A 15710-nucleotide genomic window follows, 5' to 3' on the forward strand; every position below is an offset into this window, starting at 1 on the left:
CCCATCAGCGGATAAGTTTGGGAACCACTGTGGTAGAGAGAAACAAGGAGGCTGCTTTAAAGTAGTGGTCAGGGAGGGCTTCTCCGAGTAGGTGACATTTGAGCGGAGACCCCAGAGTGAAGAAGGAACTGTCATTGGAAGGTCATGGGGAAGGCCTTCATCTAGCCTCAGTTCCTGCATGCCTGGAGGTGCCTTTGGGCCTGTTTCTTTGAGTAACCAAGCAGCCATTTGTTTACTGGTCTTGTACAAATGAACTGCCCCCTAACCTGACTCTCCTCTCTGTGGCTTCACAGCACATAAAGGACTGCCTGTCTGCACTGTCTGCTTCATGGAGACCCCAGAGGGGAAGGAAATAGAAGGCTGCCCTGGTCCGCTTCCTAGGGTCTTCCTAGGGCCTTCCTCTCCCCCTGACCTCTGCCCCTCCCTCACAGCCATCTGCTTAAAAGAAGTGGCTCTTCAGTTCTTCACAGGAAGCCACAGGCCTCCTCTGCCTCAGCTCCCTCCGGCTACTGCTGACCCAGGCCCTCTGCTGGCCCAGGTCCCCTTCAAGTCTGGGTCCAGGAATGCCCTCTTCCTGGCATCACCATCTGCTGCCCAGACAAGAAATGTTTGTGTGGAGTTTCCTCTCATTGCCTTTAAATCCCTGTGGCTCAGGTCTGGAAGCACAGGCTGGAAGTGAGACCTGATTGCAGAGGGTCCTGAATGCTGTGCTCAGGAGATCCCAGCATTGCAGGACTGAGGGTCTGGAAGGAGAGGAAGAGGCAGGCCCTGCAGGGATCCTGAGGGTTGACCACTCCTGTGAGCTTCAGGAGCTCCTGCTGCAGAGCAGGCGCAGGGCCTGAATCTTTTTGGTCTCTAACATCTATGGGGGGGCCTGGCCCCAGGGAGGGCTGTTGATCTTGGTGGAGCTGCTGGAGGATGCTTCAGGCTGAGGATTCCAGGCTGGGACTGTATTGCCACCTGGTGGCCATATCCATGCATAGAGTAATGGAATTGTGGGAGGCTTGCCTGGAGAGGGAGTGAGTGGACTTTCAAGGGTCTGGGGGCCAGGGAGGCTCTTAAAGAATAAAAGAAATCTCTAGATAAAGGGATTTTAATCAAAGAGCAAGACACCTCTAACTTGAGCACTTTGGAAAGACATTCTAGGTCTAGAGGAGAGTCCAACACTTCCCTTCCTCTGTTTTATAGACTAGGACACTGAGGTCCAGAGAGAAATGATGATGTCAGAGGACCTCAACACTGTTTTCCATCAAGTAAGCCACACAGATGGGATCTATTTTTGGGCTTGTGTTAGGGTGTGGTCCCAGAGTGAGGAAATGCCCTGCTAGTTTCTAGCTACCCTCATTTGTGACCAAACAGGCATCTCTCAGCAACATCACCCACCTTAGTCACCAAAGTTGGCACCACAAGGTGGCTTTTGGTAGCTTCCAAAAATAAAATCTCAGAGCACTGGGACCTGACAGGACCCAGGAGATTCAGAAGTCTGTGCTTCAGGCTCAGCAGTTTTGGAGCAGGAAGTGCTCGGAGACTCTGATGTCCAAATCCCCTGGTTTTGAAAATGAGGAAGCTGGGACTCAAAGAGGGCAAGTAACCTGCCTGAGCGCCACCCCCTGGAGCTGGGCCAGGACTCAGCATTGTGTCTTTCTGAAGGCCATTGTCAAGGAGAAGTCCAAAGGTGATTAGCATGTCCTGACTTGTTGCACTAGTGAATTCTGGTTTGTATTCATCATTCTGTCTCATACTTTGTAGACAAGACGATTGTGGTCCGTGAAAGTTGACAAGGGCCAGGATGGGTGAAAGGAGATGGGGGCGAGGAGGTGGTGACAGGGAGGGAGAAAGGGGGTCATGGATGCTTTGGGGGGCTCCTAGTTTGTACGCTATGGGCTCCAAGTACGTAGGAACTGGGTCTCTTCCACTGCAGTGTCCTTAACACCTGGCACAGTGCCTGACACAGAGTGAGTGCCCAGCAAACCTCTGCAGAATGAAAGCAAAGATTTATCCTGCACAGGCCCAAAGGGATCCTGTGGTAGGCAGAGGATCTCCTTAAAGACGAGTCATTGCCAGTATCATTCAGCTTGAGAACTGCTGAGGCCTCAGATCTAAAATCTGGGGGCAGAGCCGTCCATTTCTCTCTGGCCTTGACGCTGTTCAAGGCAATATGATGTCTAAGGAGGGTGTTTGCCCCTGGGGCAGGCTGCCCACCCTTAGGAGGAAGGAAGAACAGGGGCTGTGAGCCCCAGAAAATAAACCCTGACACCAAAGTTAGCTTATCTAATTCTTGGCTGTTATTTGGCTATTTCCTCTTTGCTTTATGCAAGCCCTTAATCATAATAATAATGGACATTTACTGAGTGCTTACTATGTGCCAGCATCACGTTAAACTCTTTCTGTTCATTATTTCATCTAATCTCATAGAAAAAAAACCCACGAGGTAGATGCTATTATCATTCTCAGTTTACAGGGGAGGAAACTGAGGCACAGAGAAGTGAAGGAACTTGTGCCAGGGCATGCAGGTAGGAGATGGCAGGGCAGGTTTGAACCCAGGTCTGTGGGACTCCAGAGGGACATCCCTAACCACTCTGCTCCACTGCCTTATTGAAAACCCAGCCTCATCTGTGCTAGAGAATATTGAATAAAAGGTTAGGGGCCTGTGTTTACTTGACCACAGTGTTAAAGGGGGTTGAGGTCCCCTCCCCGAGGCCTGCATGGCAGTGACAGTGGGTATTATCAAGGGCTCCCCAGGGAAAGAACAAGAGGTTCAGTCCCTCCTTCCCATGAAAGTTGGGAAAGGTAAAGGGACAGGTACATGGGAGGAGACTAACCTCAGGTTCAATTCTATCCACATATACTGAGCACCTACTGTGTGCCAGGCACGGGGGAGGAGAAATGAATTAGATGCAGTGCTCACCGTGAAGGGACTGAGGGATACACGTTTCTGTCTCTGGGATATCAACTCTACAGACAAACTGGGGTGCAATTACCAGGCCTGGGAGAGTGTGATGCTTGAGACTCCATCCCCTCCTGGGCAGAAGTCCACTCCATCTGCCTCTCAGTGAATGGCCCGAACCAAGGCAGGACTCAGCTGAGGCCCAGTGGTGATTGTCAGAGCAGGGGACTCAGCTCAGCTTCCGCTCTTGGACACAAGCTGTGGAGACAGTGTTTGAGGTGCAGATGGTGCCTCCACCACCTGTGTCCCCTCTTCCACAAACACTGCTTCTCTGGGGGCCTGGGGCAAGCCAGCTGAGGCAAACCATTGCCACCTGCAGGGGTGGCGCTGGACCTGGGGACGGGAGCAAGCACGAAAGAGCCTCTTACCCACCTCCATACATTTGTAATCGAAGAAGAAATTCTGGATTAGAAGTGGGGCTGGGTGGGGGAGGCCTGAGGACAGCTGGCTTGGCCCTTTAGTGACCAGCTTTTGTAGTTCACACATGGCCACTTCCCAGGGGTGCAGATCACTCTAGAAGGCTGGTCTGGCATCGAGGCTGGTGCACCCACTCAGACCAGAACCACAGCACGATTGGTGCTAGAACCAGCCCTAGCTTTACTACCAAACAATTTCCAGGGCCTTTCTGCCCTCCCCCTGCCTAGGTCCTGGCACTCTGGTTCACTGAACAGGCCTCCCAAACCTCAGATCCTCCCAAGGGCTTGGCCTTCCCTTCCCCCTCAGAAGGCGTGTAGGCTCCAGATGAAAACTGCCTACCCTGTCCCCAGAGTTTTCTGAGGGAAGGGAGGCCTTGTTGACCCCCCAAAAGCTGCTGTTACACTGTTTCCCCAAGACAAATGTCTGGCCTTCTATCCTCCACTCTAGCACTTCTTTGGAGAATGGAGATCTGGCTTCTCCATCTCTGCCCAATCAGGGAAGTAGTTGGAAACTTCTCTCATCGAAAACAGAAAGAATCTGCCTCCCCAGGAACCCTGAGAAATAGAGCCTGAGCATTCAGGCTGTGACAGGAATCCCGGAGAAGGAGATGTCTGAGCTGGGTTATGAGCTTCAGAAGGACATTCTAGACAGAGAGAACAGAATATGCCAAGGCTCAGAGGCGAAATCAGCTAGTTTTGCTCCAGGAGCTGTGATGGCCTTTGGGGGAAATGCAGGTGGGGTGTGTGGATGAGGCAGACCAGAGCCAGATCTTGTTGGGCTTCTCATAGCAAGCACGACTCACAGCAGGACAGAGTGTTTTCTGAGAGACGTTTATTCTGTTTTTTTACCTAGGTCATTGCCAAGTGTGAAAGAGGAACCTCTGGACTGCAGCTGGAAAAGGAAGACAAGGAGGAAGGAGGAGGGTCCAGGGAGCTGCTAGCTACTCCTCATCCGCTCTCTCCTTCCCTCTGCTTTCGATTTGCTTATGGACAGTATAGCCCAGAAGGGCCCCAATCTTGGCCATGAGGACACTGCCACCGCTAGCCCCTGTAAAGCAAACACAGTTGGTGAGAGGACAACCATCTTATAGCACAAGACTGTTTCTAGCCTTGCCCACACCCTTCACCTCTCACTGCTGGGGTGCAGCCTAGTCTGTGTCTTCCTCTCTGCCCCCTCTGAGAAGGGCTGTGTCCTTTTGGGCTGGTTCTTTGGGCTTTTGACATCCAGAACTGAGGGAAGATGGAGGGTTCAGAAAGGCAGAGGGGCAGTTTGTCAGGGGTGGTTTTTCTGTAGGATTTTGGACTCCTCAGAGGGGAAGAGAAAAAAAAAAAGAAAGAAAGGGCTGGATGAAAGAGAGAGAGAGAGAGACAGGTGAAAGCACGTTTTTTAGAAGCATCATTTTGTGCTCTGTATCCATCCCCTTCATGATGTTCAAGAAATGCAAGACCAGGGTTAGTATGAGATTGAATTGGGTCGCTTCACCACATTTCTTTGCCACTCTGGTTCTCTGAGATTGAGAAGATTCATAAAATGTTAGATTGAGGATGTTTATCCTGGTTAACGCATGAGGAAACTGAGAGACTTGTGACTTGGCCAAAGCATTAGTGAAGGCTCTGGCCTTAGAGTCTGAAAACCCAAAGGCAGACTGACTGAGTTTGAATTCTGGCCGTGGTGCTAACTATATGGGAGAATTTGAGTAAATTCCTTAATCCCTGGGTGCCTCAGTTTCCCCATTGAGTGGTGGGGATTAGAAGAAGCCCCACCTAGTAGAGCTGAGTTAGCCTGTGAAAAGGGCTCAGGACAGAAAAGAGGGCCACCTGGCCCGGCCCGCACTCACCCAGGCTCTGCAGCGTGGCCACCAGCCCCCCGGCGGGCACTCCGCCTCCGTTCGCCACGGCCGACCAGCTCATCAGCGAGGCAGCCACCGAGTTGGCGGCGATGCCTGTGCTCGTGAAGCCCAGCGCGGGCAGCGCCATGGCCATGAACCCTGGAGGAAGAGGAAGCAGTGAGGGATGCCAGCCGCAGGGACCGCCCCACCTTCCGGGGCTCCCCGCCCTCCAGACCCACCTCCTCCGACGGCCATGTAGGTCAGCGTGCCCCAGAACCCGGAGTCACTGTCCTCTGAGCGTCTCTCGTCTGGAAGGATAGTGGACAATGTCCAGTGGGGAGCAGGGTCCCCCTACTCTGTGCCTGATGCTCCAGACCACCCCCGGAGGTGGGGCCACCATCCTCCCATTTCGGAGAGCCTCAGTGAAGGGAAGAGACTTTTCCCAGGGTGCTCTGCCTGGTACAGAACTGGCATGAACTCATTTAGGGAGAATGGAAGAATTGACAGAGCACGGATTCGAATCTGGGACTCTCTAGCTACAGGGACCCCGCGCTGCGCTGTCCATTGGAATAGCTTCTCTCGTTCAGAGGCACGCCTGGGTCTCGAAACCAGGGATCCTGAAACTCTCCGCTTCTTTATCCCAGAGTCCTCAGGTGCCCCAGGATCCTTACCTGTCTCCTCGCAGCCGCAGGTGTAGAGTAGCAGGTAGCACAAGACGAGCGATACCGCCTTCTGCCGCATGGTGGCACAGCGCAAGGCTTTGTCGCCGTACTTGGGATGGGGGAGAGGGAAGAGACGGTCCCCAGAGCCCTATTGGAGCCACTCCCGCTCTATTGTATTCCCTTTCGATTCGAGGATGAGTCCACAAAAAGCAGCGAGATGCTCTGGACTGAGCCCAGGACCCCTCTAAGGAGCCGCAGGCTTTCCGTTTCCTCACGGCACCAGCGGGCTGATGTTCCTGCCACACCGGTGGTTATGAGAATTACAGGATGGAATCCTCTCTGGTACAGTGCCTGGCATGCACTGCGCACTCAGCGGAAGTCAGCTAGTATCATTACTGTGGTTTCTGTTTCTGGCTTTGTCTGGCTTTGTCTTAAGCAGGATACCTGGGACTTCTTTGAGCCTGTTTCCTTATCCCTAAGGTGAGCCTATTAATAAAGCCTATTTCGGAGGGTGGCTGTGAGTTTTGCAACTGTTCACCACTATATCCCTAGCATTTAGAACAGTGCCTGTCACACAGAATTTTCTAAATGATGGTTGTTGATAGATTTATTCTCCCAATGCATTGAATATTTACAGGCCCCAAACACTGGCTTCACATCAACTTCCTTTCTCACAAAGAAAGCAGAGAGGGGTAAAGGAGCTTGCCCAGGGTCACATAAGAAATTGTGCAGCCTAGACACACACTCAAGGCTGCAGAATCCAAAACCTATGCTTTTTCCACTACACAGCAAAATAGAAACACACTTCCCTTTCCCCACCACAACTCACCTCTAATGTGAACTTTGTCCGCTCAATGCATTTTCCTTGAATTGAAAACTAACAAAAAACCCAAACAACTTCCCTTGTACTGAGCACTTACTCAGCACTTTACAGCGCAAGGTTATTTATACCCATAGCAACCCCATGAAGTAGGTACCATTGTTCTAAACCACACGTTATAGATAAGGAAACTGAAGCTCAGAAAAGTAATAATCCCAAGCCTGCTAAACTAGGGAGTAGCAGTCAGGATTTAAAGCCACAGTTGACTAATGCCCAAACCCACACTTTGAATATCTACTTCAGATCACTTCATCTATCCTCAAAGATAAACTCACTGTCACATTAGATTCTACAATGAAGGGGTTTCAGAAATCATCCAGTCCTTTGGGCAGGTAAAGTAGCTTGATTCTCATTTTACAGATGAGGAACTAAAGCCCAAGGAGGTGAAGTGGCAGGGTTAAGGCCAGAGACTGCTGACATGGCACCTATAAGCTAAGTTTCATGACTCTTGGGGTTTTGCAACCGAACCCCCTAAAAGCCCACCAACACATCCCCTCAGACCACTCTGAGCCCAGGGCACTCAGGGGTGTAGACTCCCTGAAGAGTGGGCATCCCGGCTCTCATGGCATGAGCCTCACGGGCAGGTAGCCTGGCAAAGGTTGGCAGCTTGACACCCACATCTCATAGCTTCCGGGTTTACCTTGGAGGAAAGCAGAGAAGGAAGCTTCCTGCCTACAGCCAGCTGATAGACGGGAACAGCAGTGAGGTAACAGCTCTTAGGCTCATTTTATATAGCCCTTTCAGATTGCCCCCCAGGTGGCCAATCCCCGTCAGAGTTTCTAGTTTTGGTTTCTCGAGCTCTGCGTCATCTTTTCTCTTCCCCTCCAGCTCTGCTCAGTGACAACATCTCCGCTGAGCTGCCTACTGGCCAAAAAGTGTAATTCAAGTCAGACACTTTCAGAATAGCTAAGAGTATTCAAAGCAGGTCAAACTAGAGTGAGATCCACAGCCCTACTGGGCTTAGTGAAGCCCGATCACCAGCTCCTCCTAGGGCAGAAGGTCTTTCACAGTTTAATTCAATTAATAATAATGCCTACCACTTATTGAGCACTTGCAGCATACAAGGGCCAAGAAAGAGATCCAATCCCACAACAGTCTTGTGAGGTACTAGAACTGTTTATAATCCTATTTTGCAGAAGAGGAGATTAGAACTTGTGGAAATGAAATCACTCTATTCCATTGTTCTCTCAGGCTGGCTGCTTCTGGGTGATGGGCATATGGTAAGACCAGTGAAGCCCATGTTCATGAGGCCATTGTCACATATCCTTTGCCATAAAATGAGTCTTCTGGCTCTGGGTAATGGATTGAGCATTCTTTCAACCTTTGGATGGCGATGCTTGCAGAACTAGAAATGCAAACCATATTCGGAGTACATAATTCCAGTAAGGATGAATCATTGTTTTCTGCAAGGTGGAAGGGGGTTGATATAATTGACCTGCCCGCGGGGGGCTGGCTGCCCTCCCTGACCAATGTTTCTATGCTGCTGCCTGCTGCTGGCTGGTTGACTAATTGTTGGCTGTTGTCAGATCAGCCTCGATGAAAGGGAGCCCAAGTTGTTGGGTCCATTCATAGCCTCCATCCTTGCCACTATGGCCACCCTTTTATGGGTCTTTTGCAAAGCAACAGGGTGGCTAAATTTAGAGGCTGGCTGACATCCACAAGATGGGACATTTGGCCATCTGGCTGGAGAGCCTCGATGGTCTCTGGTGAGCATTAATGTGAGACACAAGATCTGCATACTTTGCACCCACTCCGATAAATTCATCTATATGCCCCTTACCCAGACCTGCTTGTCTCTCAAATTCTGCTCTTTCTCTTTTCACGCCCTTGACCAACTAGCCAAGCCATTTGCCATTTATTAGGAATTAGTGTATATCTGTGCTTCAGTCATGTCTTCCTCCATACGAAAGGAAGGACAAAGTATATTGCTTGGAGTGTTGCCCCCAGGGAGTTTACCGCCGTCCTTCAGGGCTACCCTCACTTGGGGTTGTAATAGAGTGGTCCATTTCCAGCTTGTGCCTATACTGACTTGTGTGTAAATCGGCTTCTACTCCCTTCCTCCTTTATCAATTTGCTATAGGGAACCCTCCATGAGGCCATAGGTATGAAGTAAAGCAGAGGTGTCAGATCAACAGAATTAGATGCCATGGAAGTCTGAGCTGCCTGTTCATTTGATTTACTCATGCCTCTGAACTCTTTGAGCCCAGCCCTGAATGTACCACTTCCATCATATTGGATTGCTGCTGTGCCCGTCTGATAACATCTAACTTTAGACATACAGCCACCTGACATCTGGTGGTCACATGCTCAGTCACTACTGGGGCCCAGTGACACATCAGAACCTTTTTGTTCCAATGGATCATGGTAATTATGCCTTACTCCACAATCCTAGGGGTCCTCACTGCAACTCTCCTATTTGAGCTTTCAGAGACTCCTCACAGAAACTTTATCCACCACAGATTCCTCAGGCAACATTGTATCTGCAGGATCATATAATCCAAAGTGGCCGCATTGCCTGTTTTATGATCTGAACCTGCTATACAGCCCTCTGTTGGTCTGGGCACCACTCAGAATTGGCAGCTTTCCAGGTCACCTAATAAAGGGTTGGAGAAGTAGTTCTAAGCGTGTCTATTCTGTCTCCAAAATCTAAAGAGGTCCACCAAAAACTGTGCATTTTTCTTTTTTTTTTTTTTTTGCAGTACACGGGCTTCTCACTGTTGTGGCCTCTCCCACCGCGGAGCACAGGCTCCGGACGCGCAGGCCCAGCAGCCATGGCTCACAGGCCCAGCCGCTCTGCGGCATGTGGGATCCTCCTGGACTGGGGCACGAACCCGTGTCCCCTGAATCAGCAGGCGGACTCAACCACTGCGCCACCAGGGAAGCCTGTGCATTTTTCTAAGAGATATGTGAGGTGAGATAACTTGTCCTGGCATGCCCCAAACCACTGAACCCCTAAAAATATTCCCAGTGTGGCAGGACCATGAATCTTCATGCAATTTACCTTCCACTCTCTGGCAAATATGGTGCTTACCATTTCCTTTTCATGTCCAATGAGCATGATGTCATCAATATAGTGGACCAATATGATGTTCTGTGGGATGTCAAGGTGATCAAGTTCCCTGAAGACTATAGATAACAGAGAGCTGGAAAGTTAACAAAGCCCTGAGGGGAGAGAGTGAAGGTGCTCTCACTGTCATATTGTGATGTAAAGGCAAACTAACCGCCTTTGATCATCTCTTCTCTTGGGTATTGAAAAGAAAGCATTTGCTAAATCAATAACCACACACAAGTGCTCGAGATTGTGCTGATATGCTCCAGTAAAGATACCACATCCAGGAGAACAGCTCTGATTGGGGCTATCACAAGGTTAAGTTCACAGTGATCTATCCATCGTCTACCTGATCCATCTGTTTTCCTGGAGGCCAGACAGGTGAATTGAATGGGGATACGATGGGGAATCCAAGCTCAGCCAAAGTATTAGATCAGAAATAATACTGCACAAATCAGCTGTAGGGCAGTATAATGGTTAATTTTACGTGTTAACTTGGCTAGGCCACAGTACCTGGATATTTGGTCAAACGCTACTCTAGATGTTGCTGTGAGGTAGTTTTTACATGAGATTTATATTTAAATCAGTGTACTTTGAGTAAAGCAGATTACCTTCCATAATGTGGGTGAGCCTCATTCAGTTGGTTAAAAGCCTTAAGAGCAAAAAAATCCTGACTCCCCATTGGAAGAGGGAATTCTGCCTGCAGTCCGCCTTCGGGCTCAAGCTGTAACATCAATTCTTCCCTGGGTCGCCAAGTGGCCAGCCTACCCTGCAGATTGTGCACTTGCCGGCCTCCACAATTACATGAGCTAATTCCTTAAAATAAATCACTCCCTTACTATATATGTACACATCCTATTGGTTCTGTTTCTTTGGAGAACTCTGACTAATACAGGGAGTTTCAGGAGCTTCTGCTTGGCTTTTCCTATCATTATAGCCTTTACTCTGCAGATCGTGGAATCAATGAAAGGATTCTGTCAGCTTCTTTGGGACCCATTGGACTTAGACTAAACTCCATCTATATCACCTGCGCTCCTTTACTCCCTGCTCTAGCCAGAGAACTCTGTTTTGTGTCAATTCAGACTCCATTTCTTTAATAATCTTTCAAAATTCTGAGTATTGTCCTTTTTCCAATGCACAGTTATCCTTGTAAATGACAGCAGATTCCTTTGGGGAAGGATTGGAGGAATATTTACTATATATAATTATGATATCACTGTAGAGTTGTTTCTTTAGGGGAATGGCCTCTGCTGTAGCCAAGGGGTTCTGGCTCTGTGAACTTAGATCTAGAATCTAGATGAGGGACTGTGGTTATCCATTGTAGCAGCTGATGTCAGTCGTCGGCTTACCAGCTCCTGATTTTTTTTAAAATATGAAAATAGAGGATCACCCAGTCAGCTGTCCATCCATTCCATCCCCATAACAACTTGCCATAGATTACTGCAGATCGAGGCATCCTCATTGTCACTCTGGCCTCGCTGCCCTTGACAGTAATTATATTCACCTGGTCTTGGATGCCACCTCTGCCAGTCTGGAATCCCAACATTAGTATTGGTATTAGGGATCCCAATTCCATAGCAGCATCTCTTACTCTTAATCCTAGGGTGCCCAAAACAGTCACCACTGAGCTACTCAGAAGTGCTGGTGTCCCCTTTATCAGTGAGTTCCTTTTGACTTAGTGCAGAGGGTGTCATGTGGGCCCTTCTAGAGAACATGGGTGCTGAGTTCTTAGATCTTACATTCCCACCTCCCTGAACTTTCTGACCTCTTCTTAATACTCTACCAAGGAAGTTCTAGCATCTTGACCTCATTTATTGTAGGTCATCATCCTGCTTTAAGGAACCATCCTTGCAAACTATTAAGATCATACTTCAATCATCTATTGCTGAGTAACAAACCACCCAAAACTTAAAGGCTTAACACAACAGAAATTTATTATTTCTCACAATTCTGCAGCCTGGGTTAGGCTCACAGCTGGGTGTTCCTATGCTTCATGTATTGTTTGTAGGTGTTGCAGGAGGCACAGTGTCCAGGATGTCCTTTTCACTTACATAAATGGCAGCTCAGCTGGGATGGACGGAACATCTGGGGCTGGTCAGGCATCTCTCTTTCTCAGCATGGTGTCTTTTCACGGTGTAAGGGTGTCTGTGTGGTTGGATTTCTTACATGGTGGCTGGCATCCAAGAGGGAGGAAATGGAAGCTGCCAGTCTTCTCAAAGGCCAGGTCTGGAACTGGAACATCATCACTTCTACCATATTCTGTTGGTTATGGCAAGTCGTAGCCCAGTCCAAATTCAAGGAAAGGAGGAAAATAGACTCCATCTTCTGATGTGAGGAGTGGCATGTACTTAGAGGGAAAGAAGGAATTGATGGTGACCCTCTTTGGAAACTACCAGAGACCAGCTCAGGCATCCTTGCAAGCATATTAAAGCCTGACCTAACTCAAGTGTGGCCCATGATGATGTATTCCCCATTAGCCAGTCTTATATTCTGCCATGCCTGCCTCCTCACTGCCATGTCTAAAACTCCCAAGATCACTCCCACATATATTAGCCAGGCCTTTCGATTCCTTTGATGTATAGCTTATTTTTCCTGGGTCAAGACTTGAATCTCCCCACTTAGGATTTGCTGGGAACTGACCCCAGTTATTTGAGTGTGTGATGGGAGTGACATTTGTATTAAGGAGAACAAATATCTTATGAAGGACCTGCTTCATGTGAGATTATTGTATAGTCTCAAGGAAGTGAGAAACTGTTATTCCTTAGCAAGAGGGAAGGGGCTGCTTCTGCCACCCAGGAGAACTTATGAGATAAAGATTCTTAGGTTTGTCTACCCTGATGTCCCTAGCCCAGGTCTCAGGATCCTACTCTTTCCCTATCAGGACCTTGACTATGACATAGGAGATCTACTGACACTGTACATTTAGAGACCTTTGCAACTCTCCCACTTATAATGTGATTGGCTGTGATTTTTTTTTCTTCATAGCCTTCCCTTCACCACAAGTGAAAGCTTTACTAATTGTGATGCCAGCTGAAGGGCAAAGTTATTATCACTCCATCTACTACCAACAATGAGATCCCTATTGCTTTCACATGGGTGAGAAATTCAACTACAAAATCACACCCCGGAGGTCTGTTTTCTAGGACCTCTTCTGGTACTAAACGTCCACCCATGTTCCTTAGAAAATGGAGCCTGAATCAAAGGTTGTACACTGATGCTTTCTTGGGTGTTGCAATCCCAAGGAAGCAAAAGTGAGGGGGAGAACAGAAGTGAAACAGAAAAAGAAGGAAAGAAATATAAGCTCTTACATTACTTAGCTGGCCAGAGCCCCACAAAAATCAAGGCCAGTTGCTCAGTCACATGGGATCTCTTCAAAGGGGTCACATGGAACCACTATGTCTTGGAATAGTCCATAGTAAGGCAGAAGAATGAGGAATTTATCTGTCATCAATTTTTCATTGTCTAGTCTCATGGTTGCCAACAGGGTCTTAACAGTCTGCCCTTTGGAACCGTGTTAACTCCTTCCACTGGGCTGTTGCAGGGGAAGCCAGAGCCTTCATAAGCCCAGTTGGGTCAGACATGAGTGCCAAAGCTTCTGGTGCCCCTACTGTAGCAGGCTTAATTGAGTTCATGCCAAAGACTAGCTCTTGCCTCCTGATGATGTTGAGGCAGCCAGTAACGTTTGGCAATGAGGCAAGGATGTTGACTGCTGAGAGACATCTAAACTGAATCTGGTAAAATTAAAGGAAAGACTTTGGCATTTACTTAGAATGAAATGGGAAGCTATTGGAGAGATTTGAGCAGAGGAGTGACATGTCTGAAAAACTTTCACAGGATCACTCTGGCTTCCCAGGAGGGCAGGAACAGAAGCAAGAGGACAAGTTAGGAGTCAGTTGCAATAATCCAGATGTATCCATCAGGGTTCCATCAGAGAAGCAGAACCATTAAGAGTGGTAAGAATAAGGGATTTATTATACATATTTGATTATATGCAATTATGGGTGCTAGTTACACAGTTTATGTACAGCTGTTGTTTGTGCTTCTGATGTTGGGTTAGGAATCATCAGGGAAGTCCTAAATGATGGGTGTTCTGAAAGATGGACATGAAATGGTGGAGGGCAAGGTCAAGCTGGCACCCATGAAGATGAACTGGAATCTATGAGGACAAACTAGACCTCCACCCCCGCATTTCTCTCTCGCCACCTCTAAGTCTCCAATTTTGATGATGACTGGCAAGAGAATCTGGTGCCTTTCATCAACACACACCTACCCTGGAGCTGGAGAAGCTGAAGGCAGAGATTGGGGCGGGGAGTGGGTGCTGGAGGAGCTATGGTCCATCTGCTGCCTTACACCGACAAGGGGAGCCAACAGATCAGTGAAAACATGCATGAACTGCAGCAGCACTTGACCCTGTACTAGCCTTCCAAGCGTAAGCATGTCTACGGCTTCACTTCCACCTCCTAAATCCTGCCCAAATCTCCCTCTGTGGCCAATTCTCATCCAAATCTATACAAGAAAAGGAACTCTGGGAAACATAGTTGCAGCTTGGTTGAGTTGACATAATACAAAGCCCACCACACCAGATGAGAAATTGAAATGGTTTGGACCAGAGTATTGGCAACAGGGGTGTAAGAAGTGCTTGAATTCTGGAAGTATCCTGACTATCCCTCACTATCTGAATCTATGTGGTTTCTGAGCTTGGATGGTGAGCTCTGATGTGAGAGTGGTCATGTCACCTTGAGTTTGCTGAGGGAGAAGCAAACAGGCTCACCACTCACTTCTACAGGGTCTGGAACAATGGTATAAATGGATGCTCACCTACCAGATGTCTAAATATTTAAAAGCTCTAAATCAAGACAAGAACCTATTATTTAAGGTATATTCTATCTTCATACCTTAACAAATATAGCTTTATAACAAGAAAATGAAAAATATGTATAGAAACCTATGGTTTTTATATGACTGAAAGTCTATTAAAATGACTGAATATTAGTACATACCTGAGTGTTCTATTGGTGGACTGAAAATACTTGGATGAGGAGTAAGAAAATATGTACACAATTAATAAATTATGTATTTATTCCATATAAGAAAGAAAAAAAAAAGGAGGCTGGCCTGGCACTCAGAGCTAGGTCTTGTTATTGAACATAAATGACCACACAGAATACCAGTCTCAGACAAGATTACTCTGACACCATGATAAAATGAGACAAAACAAGGCCACTTTATATTTTGTCTAAGCATAGACAACAAGTCAAAATATCAAACAACCCCACCTTAGCTAAAATGAGTGACTGCTACTTCTTACCAATTAGTTTTACCCTTGGGCTAGTCTCTTCCTTCTATAGATCAAACTTACATCTCCAGTCATAGCATTGTCCTTGCTTTCTATCTTTTTTTCTTTTTTTAATATTTATTTACTTATTTGGCTGTGCCAGTTCTTAGTTGCAGCATGTGAGATCTTAGTTGTGGCATGTGGAATCTTTAGTTGTGGCTTGTGAACTCTTAGTTGTGGCATGCAGGATCTAGTTCCCTGACCAGGGATGGAACCTGGGCCCCCTGCATTGCGAGTGCAGCATCCTAGCCACTGGACCACCAGGGAAGTCCCTGCCCTTGCTTTCTGACATCCAATCTAGAGCAATCCCTCACTTTCTTAGACCTTCCCCCAAGTCACTCAACCCTAGCCCAGATCCTATAATAGTTTCTTCCTAACACCCTCTGAGACATCCTATGATTCCCAGTGATGTGTATTCTCCCTCACTGCTGGGAGTTATAAATCCAATTCATTTAACTACAGGTGTGTTTCTGCTGGTCTTTGGCTGAAGGGTACTGACACACCTACAATGTGTTTTTCTTGATTTTGTTTCAGCAAAATTACTAATATTTTTTCATAATTAAAAATTTCACATAATTTGTGTTCTCTTGAC

General features: G+C 47.7%; 1 protein-coding gene and 1 non-coding gene across 3 annotated transcripts; both read right to left on the reverse strand.

Annotated features, from left to right (window-relative positions):
- Positions 1-4189: 4189 nt before the first annotated feature.
- On the reverse strand, positions 4190-7446 carry IFI6 (interferon alpha inducible protein 6). 2 transcript variants are annotated; one of them, XM_060081418.1, is made up of 5 exons: positions 7375-7446; positions 5864-5963; positions 5432-5500; positions 5202-5351; positions 4190-4411 (listed from the first exon to the last, which is right to left on the reverse strand). In XM_060081418.1, the coding sequence occupies exons 2-5, from the start codon at positions 5931-5933 to the stop codon at positions 4305-4307; spliced, it is 396 nt and encodes a 131-aa protein (XP_059937401.1). In that variant the 5' UTR covers positions 5934-5963; positions 7375-7446; the 3' UTR covers positions 4190-4304. The 2 variants fall into 2 exon arrangements, with proteins under 2 accessions (XP_059937401.1, XP_059937411.1); XM_060081428.1 differs by lacking the exons at positions 5432-5500; positions 7375-7446 and having other exon boundaries at positions 5864-6197.
- A 7866-nt stretch (positions 7447-15312) lies between these two features.
- On the reverse strand, positions 15313-15385 carry TRNAA-CGC (transfer RNA alanine (anticodon CGC)). Its single transcript has one exon. It is a non-coding gene; the product is annotated as a tRNA-Ala (tRNA).
- Positions 15386-15710: the final 325 nt, after the last annotated feature.

This window comes from Mesoplodon densirostris, chromosome 2, assembly GCF_025265405.1.
Source record: "Mesoplodon densirostris isolate mMesDen1 chromosome 2, mMesDen1 primary haplotype, whole genome shotgun sequence".
Classification (NCBI taxonomy): domain Eukaryota; kingdom Metazoa; phylum Chordata; class Mammalia; order Artiodactyla; family Ziphiidae; genus Mesoplodon; species Mesoplodon densirostris.

Excerpts from the sequence above, each read along its gene's own strand:
- IFI6 (XM_060081418.1), bottom strand. The coding sequence starts at position 5,933 with ATGCGGCAGAAGGCGGTATCGCTCGTCTTGTGCTACCTGCTACTCTAC. Across the intron at positions 5,352-5,431 it reads CTACATGGCCGTCGGAGGAG|GGTTCATGGCCATGGCGCTG; the intron begins GTGGGTCTGGAG and ends CTCTTCCTCCAG. Across the intron at positions 4,412-5,201 it reads GGCCACGCTGCAGAGCCTGG|GGGCTAGCGGTGGCAGTGTC; the intron begins GTGAGTGCGGGC and ends TTTGCTTTACAG.